Source organism: Balaenoptera ricei, chromosome 3 (genome assembly GCF_028023285.1).
Source record: "Balaenoptera ricei isolate mBalRic1 chromosome 3, mBalRic1.hap2, whole genome shotgun sequence".
NCBI classification, from domain to species: Eukaryota; Metazoa; Chordata; class Mammalia; order Artiodactyla; family Balaenopteridae; genus Balaenoptera; species Balaenoptera ricei.
The window spans coordinates 95771963-95785556 of record NC_082641.1 but is presented as its reverse complement, the minus strand read 5'-3'; the positions used below and the strand labels follow the sequence as shown (position 1 = coordinate 95785556).

At 40.0% G+C, this 13594-nt stretch overlaps 1 protein-coding gene across 1 annotated transcript in view; it reads right to left on the bottom strand.

Annotated features, from left to right (window-relative positions):
• Positions 1–11668: 11668 nt before the first annotated feature.
• Positions 11669–13594, bottom strand: part of LVRN (laeverin) — an 87683-nt gene continuing 85757 nt past the window's right edge. Inside the window, exons 20-21 of the mRNA XM_059919419.1 lie at positions 13076–13285; positions 11669–12550 (exon numbers count right to left, since the gene is read on the bottom strand). Coding sequence (XP_059775402.1) covers positions 13145–13285 — 141 coding nt within the window. The 3' untranslated portion in view covers positions 11669–12550; positions 13076–13144. The remainder of the gene's footprint in view (positions 12551–13075; positions 13286–13594) is intronic.

The window sequence follows — 13594 nt, the reverse complement described above, 5'->3', positions numbered from 1 at the left end:
TTTTATCAGTTATTTGGTTTTTCTTTCTTCCTAGTGCCTTTGCAGAGGTTCCATTCTGATCCTTCCTGATTATCTCTGGTCTTTGCACAGAGGCCATTCTTTCTGGCTTCACATGTGCTCCTGACTTGCAATTCAGCTTGGAATGTCCCTGGTTCTTTTACTGATCAATACCTGCAGGGCTGATTGCCACCCACCCTGTCTCCCCCATCCTACCACTCCAACAGCAAGTGTAGCTTGTCTGTGTGTCACCAAACTCTGCCCCATTTTCTCTGTCACTCAGCCCCCAGGGATGTGCTGGAAGCCTGTCTGAGGCTTTCAATTCCAAGGAAAGTGTTTCTAGTTTCCCTCAAGGTCTGCTACTTCATTTTGGAAGGCTCTGCATATTGTTGGTGATCCACAGAAACATATATTCGCTCTCAGATTGCTTTCACAATTGGGTCCAAATTTTACTTTATTTAGCAGTAATTATTCATGGGATGTGGTTTTCTGACTGTGCTCTGTTTCCTAAGTACATTGAATAAGGAATTTTCATCTGTTTCAGACCCCCCAGAGTTACCAGGTCAACTTGGGATACTAACCTGGTTTCTCTGCCTTCTGTCCTTCTTCGTATCTCCACATGTCGCTACCATGGTTGTCGTCCTAAAATCCTCTTACACCGCGTCACTTTCCTCCTCCAACAACTTGGTGGTGCTTTGTGATCCTCAGCCTTTGATGACATGACCTACGTCTACTTTCCCAGCCTTATTGTCACTGCATCCTTCATTAACCTGACACTAAATGACAGGAATGTTCCCACCTCCAGGACCCACTTTATGCTTTCCTCCCAGTCCCCCTGCCCAATGAGGGTCAGCACCCCTGCTTCTATGTCTCCAAATTTGTGCTGTAGTTAATCATCTACATACTTATCTCTCATGATAGACTTCTCTCACTTCAGAGCAGCATCTGTAAGACTTCTTCATTCTATAGCATGTGTCACAGCAACTAGCACACTGGTGTTCAATACACAGACACTAACAGAAAGGAGCAATGTCACATTTACTGCTGGAAATAGTAACCTGGGGATCTGTTTCCTGGGAATCTGAGCAATATAATGCACTTTTCCTAGGGTCTAACCCACTCCCTCAACCCTATCTCTATCCCACCCTGCCCAGTTAAGTTGGAGGGTAAGATCCCTGCCTTGCATAATTGGCAAAGCAAACCTTAAGGTTCACACACAACAGGGCCTGAGAGCACTCCCTCCCAAAGAATCTCACATCTGTAATGTGTCCTCTCTTTCTACTACTGTTGTAACCTAAATCAGCATAGTGTTGATCTCAAACTTGTGTTTTTCTTACTTAAAAAACTGAAACAGACTCACAGACATAGAAAACAAACTTATGGTTACCAAAGGGGAAACTGGGGCGGGGAGGGATAAGTTGGGAGTTTGGGATTAACAGATACACACTACTGTATATAAAATAGATAAACAACAAGGAACTACTGTATAGCACAGGGAACTAGATTCAATATCTTACAATAAACTATAATGGGAAAGAGTCTGAAAAAGAATATATATATATATATATCTCACACGTATAACTGAATCACTTTGCTGTACACCTGAAACTACCACAACATTGTAAGCCAACTATACTTCAACAAAAAAACCTCCAAAACACAAAACCAAACCTCATGATAACATATTCTTGTATGTATAAAGAAAAAACGCTAGCTATTGACAGTAGATATCTCCGGATTTTTGTCTTATACTTTATTATTTTCTACACTTATCCATTTCCTGTAATAAACATGTACTTTACAATTTTTTAAAGTATTAATAAATATTTTTAAAGATACTTCTGAGAATAAATGTACAGTTCTCTCATAGTATTGCAAAAATAAATACTTCCAGCAGATGGCGCAAAACCTTAATCTAGAATTAAAATAGATTTAAGAAACAATAACCCTTTCTACTGCAAGAATGCCATGTAGAGGGGATGTTTCTTAGTGACCAAGGATCAGTCAAAATGCACACTGGCTCTAGAATTTTTGTGTTCATCCAATGTAATTTGTTTTACTTCTACAGTCAAAGGTGAGTCATTTCAGAGGTAAAGAAGGGGACTCTGAAGAGGGGATGTGTGGAGGCTGCAGCCCAAGATGACTTATGTAGTGTCAACGTGATGTCGCACCTGCAAAGGGCTTTGCAGATCATATAGTCCATCAGTTTTCACACACTGCTTTTTAGATTTTTCTCTAAATAAACCCTAATATATGAAGCCAACAAAACTGGAGCTATCCTAATTGAAGTGGGGATTGGGCACAAGAGCCATCCCAAGCATTCTCTTTGTCCAAGCTTCCCCAACCCTAACCCACCCCCTCACCTGTGGCTGACATAATCAAGAATTGGCTATACTTAATCAACAGCTATGCAATCCATAAAATACGTCTAAGAAGCCCTAGAGAAAACCACTAATGCAGTGCAATACTTTCACTTTGCTGCTGAGAAAAGGGACGCTCAGAGCAGGAGAGTTTCCAATATGAAATGAGAACATATATAAAACCAACAAAAAAAAGTCATTAATTGCTTTTAAAAGAGAAACATCAATAAGGACATTCAAAATGCATCAATAAATTCAACACTAATAGATTCCACACATTTGACATCTGCAATTAGAATTTATGTTGAATTAAATTTCTGATATATTTAACTTAGGATTCACTTAAATCCTTTTTATGATTTATGATTTAAAAGTCCTTTTCAATCCTTTTTATGGTTTATGCAAACTATAGGAACTCAGCATTTCAGCTAAAGCTAGCTTTCATGAGTAACATAGCATATTCTTGGGTAATGTAAGCATATTCATTTGTATCAATAAAGTTTACTTACATCAATAAAGTATCCTTAAGCTGCACTTCCTGTACAGTCTATATTTCAAAATGCAATTATAAACCATAATAAATAGTGATTTGACAGCATGAAGCCAGTTTTTTTAGAACGTTTGCAATTCCATAAAAATCTGTCTAAATAATGTTTGCAAAGTAGAAGCAACAACCTATTTAAATGCATTCACCTAAAGTTTCTTTTCAGTACAAGTCCAAATTTAACTTTCTTTAAAAAGTCATTTTTAGAAAGTTTTCCTTTGTGTTGAACAACCATATCTACATGAAGCACTGCCTGTTATTTCTAAGAGCTGCCTGCTGTCTGGCTTACCGTAGGTGCGTGTGGATTAAAAATGTTCACCTGTGCCTTCTCAGCATATTAACCATGTCCTAAGCTGACAGTTAAAAGAAAAACCCAAAGCAAATGGGGTTTGGTGGTAAAAGAGTTGATCTTAAATTCTGACTTCTGCCTCTCCCAGCACTGTGTCTTTAAGCCTCTGTTTCCCCATGTGTTAAAATCAGAATAATTATACTGACCTGAGTAGGTGATTAAGCCATTGTCTGTCAGTTCCAAATCCACCTTTTTATTCTCAGCTGTGTAATGTTAGGGACCCTGCAAACCACGCTTTGATTTTGCAAGCTCTGCCAACAGGGGGCGCTGAGGGACAAGAGAAGGCTGGAGGAGCAAAGGGGCTTGCTTCTTCCTGTTCGCTTCTTGTTTCTGCCAGCAACACCTCAGCAATGATTCTTGCTCCTGACAGTGGCTGTTGGATTCCAGTTCTCAGGATCCCACCCCCATCCCTTAGACCCAGCCTAATGTGTCCCCTCAGAGATATCAGCACCAGCTGCCCAGAGTCCCCACCCCCATAGGTGACCCACAAACCGGAGGATAATCACAATTGCAGAGGTTCTCCCCAAGGAGTGAGGAGTCCAAGCCCCACATTGGACTTCCCGGCCCAGGGGTTCTGCACTGGGAAGATGAGCCCCCAGGACATTTGGCTTTGAAGGCCAGTGGGGCTTCCTTTTGGAAGAGCCAGAAGGCTGTGGGAAAGAGACTCCACTCTTAAAGGGCGTGCACAAAAATCTCACACTTTCTGGGACCCAGGGCAGAAGCAGTAATTTGAAAGGAGCCTGGGTCAGACCCATTTGCTTATCCCAGTGAAGCAGGAGGCAATTGGGACTCACCCTGGGGACATAGACGCTGGCAGCAGCCATTTGTGGGAGCTCATCCAGCCACGAGGACACTGGTGGTGGTAAACGCCATTTCAGAATCCTCCCTTTAGCTTATTAGTGCCGGGACCAGGCCCCACCCACCAGCCAGTCTGCACTAGACTTGGATCGCTCCAGGCCAAGCAGCTAGCTGGGAAGGGACACAGCACCACCGATTAGCAGGCAGCCTGCTGAAGGATCCCCTGAACTCCAGCCAGGTCAAGACACAGCCCCACCCACCAGAGGGCTGGCACTAACACCCGGGACTCCTGGGTCCCCACAGCCAGAGACCCCAGGACCCAAATGCACCCATCAGTGGGCTGGCACTAGCTCTAGCCTATCCCACCTGTGTGCCAACACCAACTTTGGGGCCACTGGGGCCCCACAGTTAGAGACCCCAGGACCTGGATCTTCCAGTAGGCCAGCATTAGCCCTGGGACTTGACCTCAACCTCCAGTGGGTGGAAACCAGCCCAGGGAGCTTCTGGGCCCACAACCCCACAAACAAGCAGGCATACACAAGCCCTGGGTCAACTGAGGCCCCACAGCCAGCTGTGTCAAGACCTGGTCCACTCACTAGCAGGTTGGTAGCATCCCATGATGTCTTGGGCCCCAGCCCTGCCCAATAGCAGAATGACCCCAGTTCTGGAGCACCCCAGACTCTGCAACCACAGCCCCACCCACCAGCAGGCTGAACTGCCTCCAGGAACCCTGGCCCAGCAGCCAGCCACCCTGGGACCTGGATCCACCCACCAGTGGGCCAGCACTAGCCCTGGGATCCCCTGGGCTTTGTAGCCAGCAGTCTCATGACCCAGCCTTGCCCACCACTGAGCTGGCACCAGCACTGGGACTCCCCTGGCCATGTAGCCAGCCCTGCCCACCAGTGGCTGGCAGCCTCCACACCAGGCAGGGCCTGGCAACCAACAAGACTAGGGGCCAGCCACGCCGACTGCACCCACAGTAGTCAACCCACCACAACAGAAGGATCCATACAGCCCACATAGAGGGCACATCTAGAGCATACAGCACCAGTGAGCAGAGGTGAGTGAGCTGCTGGGCCCCATGGGATGTTTCTTATATAAGGGCACTTCTCCAAGATCAGAATACATAATCAACCTTCCAAATACATAAAAATAAAAACAGTGAATTAGGCAAAATGAGGCAACAGTGTAGTGTGTTCCAGATGAAGGAACAAGATAAAACCCCAGAAGAAGAACTAAGTGAAGTGGAGATAAGCAACGTAATCAATAAATAGTTGAAGGTAATAGTCATAATGATGCTCAAAGAACTCAGGAGAAGAATGGATGAACACAATGAGAAGTTTAACAAAGAGTTGGAAAATATAAAGAACCAAACAGAGCTGAAGAGTACAATTACTGGAATAAAAAATACATTAGAAGAAATCAATAGTAGATTAGATGACACAGAAGGGGAATGGTTCAGTCAACTCAGTGGAAATTACTCAAGCTGAAAAGAAAAAAGAAAAAATAATTTTAAAAAATGAGGGCCATTAGGAGACCTCTGGGACAACATCAAGTGTCTTAACATTCACATTATAGCGGCCCCAGAAGGAGAGAGAGAGAGAGAGAGAGAGAGCGGCAGAGAACATATTTGAAGACAATAGCTGAATACTTCCTGAACCTAAAGAAGGAAATAGACACAGACACCCAGGTCCTGGAAGCACAAGGAGTCCCAAACAGGATCAAACCAAAAAGGACCAAACCAAGACATGTAATTAAAATGGAAAAAATTAAAGATAAAGAAAATTTAAAGCAGCAAGAGAAAGGCACTAAGTTACATACAAGGGAATTCCCATAAGGCTACCAGCTGACTTTTCAGCAGAAACTCTGCAGACCAGAAGGGAGTGTCATGATAGAGTTAAAGTGATGAAAGGAAAAAACCTATAACCAAAAATACTCTACCCAACAATGCTAGCATTCAGATTTGAAGGAGAGCTCAGAAGTTTACCAGACAAGCAAAAGCTAAGAGACAGCACCATGGAACCAGCTTTACAAGAAACGTTAAAGGGACTTCTCTAAGCAGAAAAGGCTACAACTAGAAATATGAAAATTACAAAAGGAAAAATCTCATTGGTAAAGGCAAATATATAGTAAACGTAGGAGATCAACCACTTAAGAAGCTAGTAGAAAGGTTAAGACAAAGTAGTAAAATCATCTATATCCACAGTAAGTAGTTAAGGGATACACAAAACAAAAAAATATAAAATATGATGTCAAAAACAGTAAATGTGAGAGGGAAGAGGAGTGCAATGTTGTTAAAATGGGTTCCAATTTAAGAGATCAGCAACTTAAAATAATCGCATATTTATATGAACTGCTATATGCAAACTTCATGGTAATCACAAACCAAAAACCTATAATAGATAAACACACACAAAAGAGAAAGGAATTTAAGCATAACACTAAAGATAGTCATCAAATCACAAGGGAATAGAGCAAAAGAAGAAAAAAGGAACAATAAAGAACCACAAAACAACCCCCAAACAATGAACAAAATGGCAATAAGTATGTACCTATCAATAATTACTTTAAATGTAAATGGACTAAATGTTCCAATCAAAAGGCACAAAGTCACTGAATGGATACAAAGCCAAGACCTATCTATATGCTGTATACAAGAGATTCACTTTAGATCTAAAGACACACAGTGACTGAAAGGGAGGGGGTGGAAAAAAGGTACTCAATACAAATGGAAATAACAAGAAAGGCAGGGTAGTAATACTTATATTAGATAAAATTGACTTTAAAGCAAAGACTGTAACAAAAGACAAAGAAGGATATTACATAATGATAAGTGATCAATCCAAGAAGAAGATATAGCAATTATAAATATATATGCACCCAACATAGAAGCACCTAAATACATAAAGCAAATATTAGTAGACATAAAAGGAGAAGTTGACAGTAACACAACAATAGTAAGAAACTGTAACAGACCATTTACATCATTGGACAGATCATCCAGACAGAAAATCAATAAGGAAACACTGGCCTTAAGTGACACATTAGACCAGATAGACTTAATATATGGATACAGAACATTTCATCCAAAAGGAGCAGAATACATATTCTTTTCAAGTGCACATGGAACATTCTCTAGGATAGCTCACATGCTAGGCCACAAAACAAATCTGAGTAAATTTTTAAAAATTGAAATAGTAGCAAGCATCTTTTCTATGCTTTCTACAAAGCTGTGAGACTAGAAATCAACTAAAAGAAAAAAACTGCAAAGACACAAACAAACACATGGAGGCTAAACTATATGCTACTAAACAACCAATGGGTCATTGAAGAAATCAAAGAGAAAATAAAAAATACCTGGAGACGAAGACAAAGTATAATGATTCAAAATCTATGGGATGCAGCAAAAGCAGTTCTAAGAGGAAAGTTTATAGTGATACAAGCTTACCTCAGGAGACAAAAAAAGACTCAGATATACAACTTAATCTTACAACTAAAGGAACTAGAAAAAGAACAAACAAACCCAAAGTTAGAGAAGGAAAGAAGTAACAAAGATCAGAGCAGAAATACATTAAATAGAGACTAAAAAAACAATAGAAAAGATCAATGAAACTAAAGCTGGTTCACTGAAAAGATAAATGTAATTGATAAACCTTTAGCCAGACTCATCAAGAAAAAAAGGGAGAGGACCTAAATTGATAAAATCAAATAAAAAAGGAGACATTACAACCAATACCACAGAAATACAAAGGATCATAAGAGATTACTACGAACAATTATACTCCAATAAAATGGACAACCTAGAAGAAATGGACAAATTCTTAGAAATGTACAATCTTCCAAGACTAAATCAGGAAGAAATACCAATATTTCTTTTTGAATTGAATAGACCAATTACCAGTAGGGAAATTGAATCAGTAATACAAAAACTCCCAACAAACAAAAGCCAGATGGCTTCACAGGTGAATTCTATGAAACATTTAAAGAAAAGTTAACACCTAACCTTTTCAAATTCTTCCAAAAAATTGCAGAGGTAACAATGCTCCCAAACTCATTCTACAAGGCCAGCATCACCCTGATAGCAAAATCAGTCAAAGATATCACAAAAAAAGAAAATTACAGGCAAATATCACTGATGAACACAGAAGCAAAAACCCTCAACAAAATATTAGCAAACCAAATCCAGTAATACATTAAAAGTATTATACATCATGATCAGGTAGGATTTATCCCAGTGATGCAAGAAAGTTTCAGTATCTGAAAATCAATAAATGTAATACACCACATTGATAAATTGAAGAATAAAAATCCTACAATCATCTCAATAAATGTAGAACACTTTTGACAAAATTCAACATCCATTTATGATAAAAACAGTTAACAAAGTGGGTATACAGGAAACAGCCCTCAACATAATAAAGGCCATATATGACAAGCCCACAGATAACATCCCATTCAATGGTGAAAAGCTGAACGCATTTCCTCTAAGATCAGGAACAAGACTCTTGCCACTTGTATTTAACATAGTACTGGAAGTCCTGACCACTGCAATTAGGAAGAAGTAAAACTGGCACTGTTTGCAGATGACATGATACTACATATAGAAAATGCTACAAGACACCACCAAAAGACTATTAGAACTCATATATGAATTCAGTAAAGTTGCAGGACACAAAATTAATATACAGAAATCTGTTGTGTTTCTATACACTAACAGTGAACTACCAGAAAGAGAAATTTTAAAAAACAAACCCATTTATAATTGTATCAATGATAATAAAATACCTGGAAAGAAATCTAACTAAGGAGGTTAAAGACCTATATTTGGAAAACTATAAGACATTGATTAAAGAAATTGAAGATGACACAAACAAATGGAAAGATATACTGTGTTCTTGGATTGGAAAATTAATATTGTTAAAATGATCATACTACCCAAGGAAATCTACAAATTCAATGCAATTCCTATCAAAATACCAAGGACATTTTTCACAGAACTGTAATAGATAATTCTAAAATTCTGGTTTATAGAAACTGATGGGATTAATAGACTGTGTTGATCCCAGGTAAGATATGCTAAGATTGAGGGGCCATTGTAAATGATAGGGTGATCACTGCATGAGGATACATAAAAAGAAACTTTTGCAAACTCCATGCTTAGTACTCATTTACTCCTCTGATATGTATCTATCAACACCCAGGGTCCAAGACTCTTCAAGTCATCAAACTTGCCCACTTTCAGCAGAAGCCTGAAAGCAGAGAAGGTGATATTTTCATTTTATTCTTCTTGGCATTATTTGTGAGGGGAAGTAAAGAGAGAGGAAGCCTTTGACCTGTCTTACTTAGTATCCTGCTACTTTTGTGGTTGGCTTTTGTACCCTTTGATATGTACCCATCATTATTTGAGTACTTCCTTATCTTTTAGTACAAAGAGATGTTCTATCTCAAATTGTCCCTTTCCTGCCCCATCCCTGAAATCAGCCATTTCCCCAAGAAGCCCTGGTTCTTTTAGCAGAGCATGGCATTTAGAAGCCAAGATCTGGGCACTGGATGTGCTCATTGTCATTGAGGTGTTGTTGCTCCCAGGCTTTCTCAGTTAGAAAGCTAAAGTCTATATCTATATCTATATTTGTATTTGCATCTATGTCTATATATATCTAGAGAGAAACTGCAAGATATGTTTACAAACACACATTTACATCTATATGTATAAATCTATCCATGTATTGAGAACAGTGAGGACTGCTAACATCAATACCTCTAATTCCAATCCAACAAAAAAAAGGGTTCATTCTAGTTTTTCCTTTTGAATATCTGCAACTCCCTTCTCCAGCAGTGAGAAACCTGAATCTTATTATCATTTGTAAATTTTCTTATTTGAACCATACCCACTGTGGTAACCAAGCTCCCATCTCTGCCTCTCCCCCACCCCATGTGGATGTCCTCCTCTCCCGCCTCAGGCTCTGATGCCTTATGTTGAACCCTCATCCAGTCTGAGCCTCCTCTCCACCCCACTACGGGACTCCCCATTCTCACCCTGTTTGGGCTCTGACTGTCCATGTCGTAAGCTCCCTCCTTGCACCGTAGGGCCACTCTACTCACCCTTCATGGGCTCTGACATCCTGTGCCAAGCTGCTCCCTGGTGTGTGGACTCCCTCTTCACCCACTCAAGCTCTTACACCTCGTTCCAGGTCCTGGGCCTCCTCAGCTGCCCCTCAGCTCCCACTGGTGTAGACGCTTACCTTGCTCTGCCTCACCTTTAGGACTGACCTGTTTATAAAAGGAAGGGATCAGGAAGAGTCCAAATAACTCTTAAATAAGAGTTGTGCTGTGAAGAACATACTTGCTGAATGTTGTTGAATTGGTGAGAAGATTGAGCTGGAGGCAGTATACGTGTAGCTTCAAATGCTTCTGACTATGCTACATAATTCTTTGTATCCGGGGAAGCAGTTACATTCACTTGTAAACCTCCTTTAAGGCTTGGGATTGGACATATTAATCCTGCTAGAGTTTGGACGGAAAAAAAGCATTCACTGGAATAAACAGGAAAAGTAATCAAGTAGAAATCCTTTTTAAAGCTCATTTTGCTTCTTCATTCATTCTTCAGAATAAATTGCTGTACAGATTGGTCCCAGAGCTCTGAATTACAAAGCATCTAGAGTCTTCAAGACTAAGGCATTTGTTCTTTCACTTAAGGTCAGCAATGAAAAGTCACTGAATGGGTTTGAGGAGGAAAAAAGCATAAGATTATAAGGAAAACTTTAATTTCTAATTATCAAATTGAAAAAAATCATGAATACATTGTATATCTTGTTAACCTGCTTTAGGATGAACAGTATAAACTAGATGGGTCGAAAATATTGTGTTACAGTTGGCGTGCTAATAAATAAGCTGCTTTATTGGTTAATAAAGTATTTATACCATTTAGACAAATCTGACTCAGTATCACTCCCTGACTTATTGCTATCACAGTAATCAATCAATAATTACTTCTTTTTATACCAAGTATAAGGTACAATATAATAAAATGTAATGCTTATCTGGAGTAACTGGCTTCATCCAAGTAAGAAAAAATATACATTATTCAAAATTCTTCTTCATATTTAGAGGAAGAACTATTAACCAAATATTTGGGCATTTGATTTTGGATAAACATTTTTGGTGCTGTTTAATTACTACAGAAGCTAAGATATAATGGAACTTTAATTGTCAGCAAATGGTCTGAAGAGCCCAGTGTGCTCCTTAGGTAGGATCAGGGCTTGGCATCACCCAATAACAGGCATCAGGGCCCGCTCAGCATCCCGAGTGCCAGCCTCCAAGCACACTTGGTCGAATGAGAGCACAGGAGGGGAGGAAGATCAAGGAGAGGGGACATGGACAACCAGGCAGAAGGAAAGCAGAGGTTACTGGAAAGGGAGAAGGAAGACAGGGGAACACAAGGGAGGGGAAGGGAGTGGAAGTGGAGGAGAGAAAGAAAGGAGGAGAAAGCAGTTGAGAGGACACGTGACATGGTTATCGAACGATGAGTTGGATGATTGGAGGGGATACAGGAAACAGAGAATGCACGTTGAAGAAAACACAGGAAGATACTGCACACATGACAATTTGAAGACATGGAGACGTTTTATTGCTTATAGTTTTAAATTGTTAAATTTAAAGAAAAATCTCTCTGACCTATGGCCCATGGTCAAGTCTGTGCAGGCTGTGCTTTGGTCTGTCCTCATGGCCAAGTCCCATAGCCTCCCATTCCCTCTCAGGGAGTATCTTCTTGTGAAGTGAATATGAAAGTGAACTTCTGTCTTGCATTTTAATTTGTGGGTACATTAACTTACAGAAGAAATAGGAAAAAACCCTTAGATCACATTGCCTTGAGTTTATATGACATATTTAAAGGTTTTTCATTGACATAGTCCTTAATCTTTACAGTACCACTTTGAGGTAGATAGAAGATCTGTAGTTTTACCCCCATTCTGTAAAAACAAAATTAAAATTAAATCAAGAATTAAATGGTGTACACACAAAGTCTAGAGTAGGATGATTTGCCTTAGCTGTCCTGATTAAATCAGGGGTAACAAAACTAAGCTAATTCCGTACATTGTGATTGATGAAAATGTTTAAAGTTGTCCAAACTACAAGCAGGTTCAATTTGGCCAAATGAAACCACATTTCAAACTTAATCTGCTGAGTGCAAAGCTATAAAGATTATGCTCTGGTTAATCTTTTAGTTCTATTACTCTTTATCTGACCATTATCCTTTGCGTTGGAGATTAGCCCATAATTGCTATTGTCTGTTGACATCATCATTTTTGCTGCTAAACTTTGGCTGAAAGAGTGTCTGTCCCACAGGTGAATTACAGTCAAGAGCTTCAGGGCAGAGCCTTGCTTTCCATTTGGTCTCCACAACAGCAATCCTACGGGTACTTCATGGATCCTACGATCCCAGGTCTCTTTGTGACACCATAAAGTTAGTAGCCAGTAAAGCGTGGTGTGATGCAGCAGGCACTGGGGAGAGAGAAACGGGCAGGAAGAGACACATTTCTTGCCTTTGGGGCACTTAACGTGGCTCACAAAATTGTCTGTTTCTTCTTTTTAAAACTTGCATTTCTTTGGCTTGTCTGTCTTCTAGTGAATATTATTTTTCTGGTTTCTATTTCTTTACACTGTTGTCTCATTTGCTCATTACTCTTTTAAATATTGAACTAAATAAACCCTAGAGTATTGCAAATCTGTATTTCCCTCAGAAAAGAATGTGCTCATTACCCAATGATGTAATATTCCACTGGCCTTCACAACAGAACAAGCAAAATTTTCTACGGTAAATTTGTTTTGCCAAGGCATTTAAAGTAAATCATGTGGTTTATAGCCCAACATGAAGCAAAATCTTCCCCAGAAATACAGCATTATTGGCAAAATCCTCAACAATCACTGAGCTTCAGGGCCAAACGTGACAAGAGGGGAAGAACAGGACTCTAAGTAGTAAATGTGACTGAAATACGAATAACAAAACGTGTGGTTTTCCAGACTCACAGAATATTGGAAGACAAAACCGTGAGCACATTATAATATGCAAGAGAAGGGCCGAAAGTTGCCACTAAATTATGTGTTTTTCTGTAGCCACGCAGCTATCCTGGCACTTCGCTCCTTGTTTTTCAGATTTTCATTCTTTATTGTCTGTAATTTGGCCTGAACTGTGAGTCTCTGGTGCTCCTCCAACATGTTACTGCAAAACTGCTGCAGCTGAAAGGACAAAGAGACGGTTGGTCCATCAGTGCAATTGAACTTCTCACTTAGGCACAGTAAGACAAAGTTCATGGTAAGTAGCGACATGATCTTGTGAATGGATGATGACAGTTGGAATGAGTAGAAATGTCTGTCCCTATATGGTGTGTCCCTGAGGAGACTGTGACTGAGAAAATGTGATGAAGACCACACCTGTCCTGAAGAATCCGATGTAGACTGGAAGCTCCAGGAAGTAGGAACTTTGTTTATTCTATTCAATGCTCTATTCCCCAAGCACGTAGTAGGTGCTCAATAAAGATTTCCAGA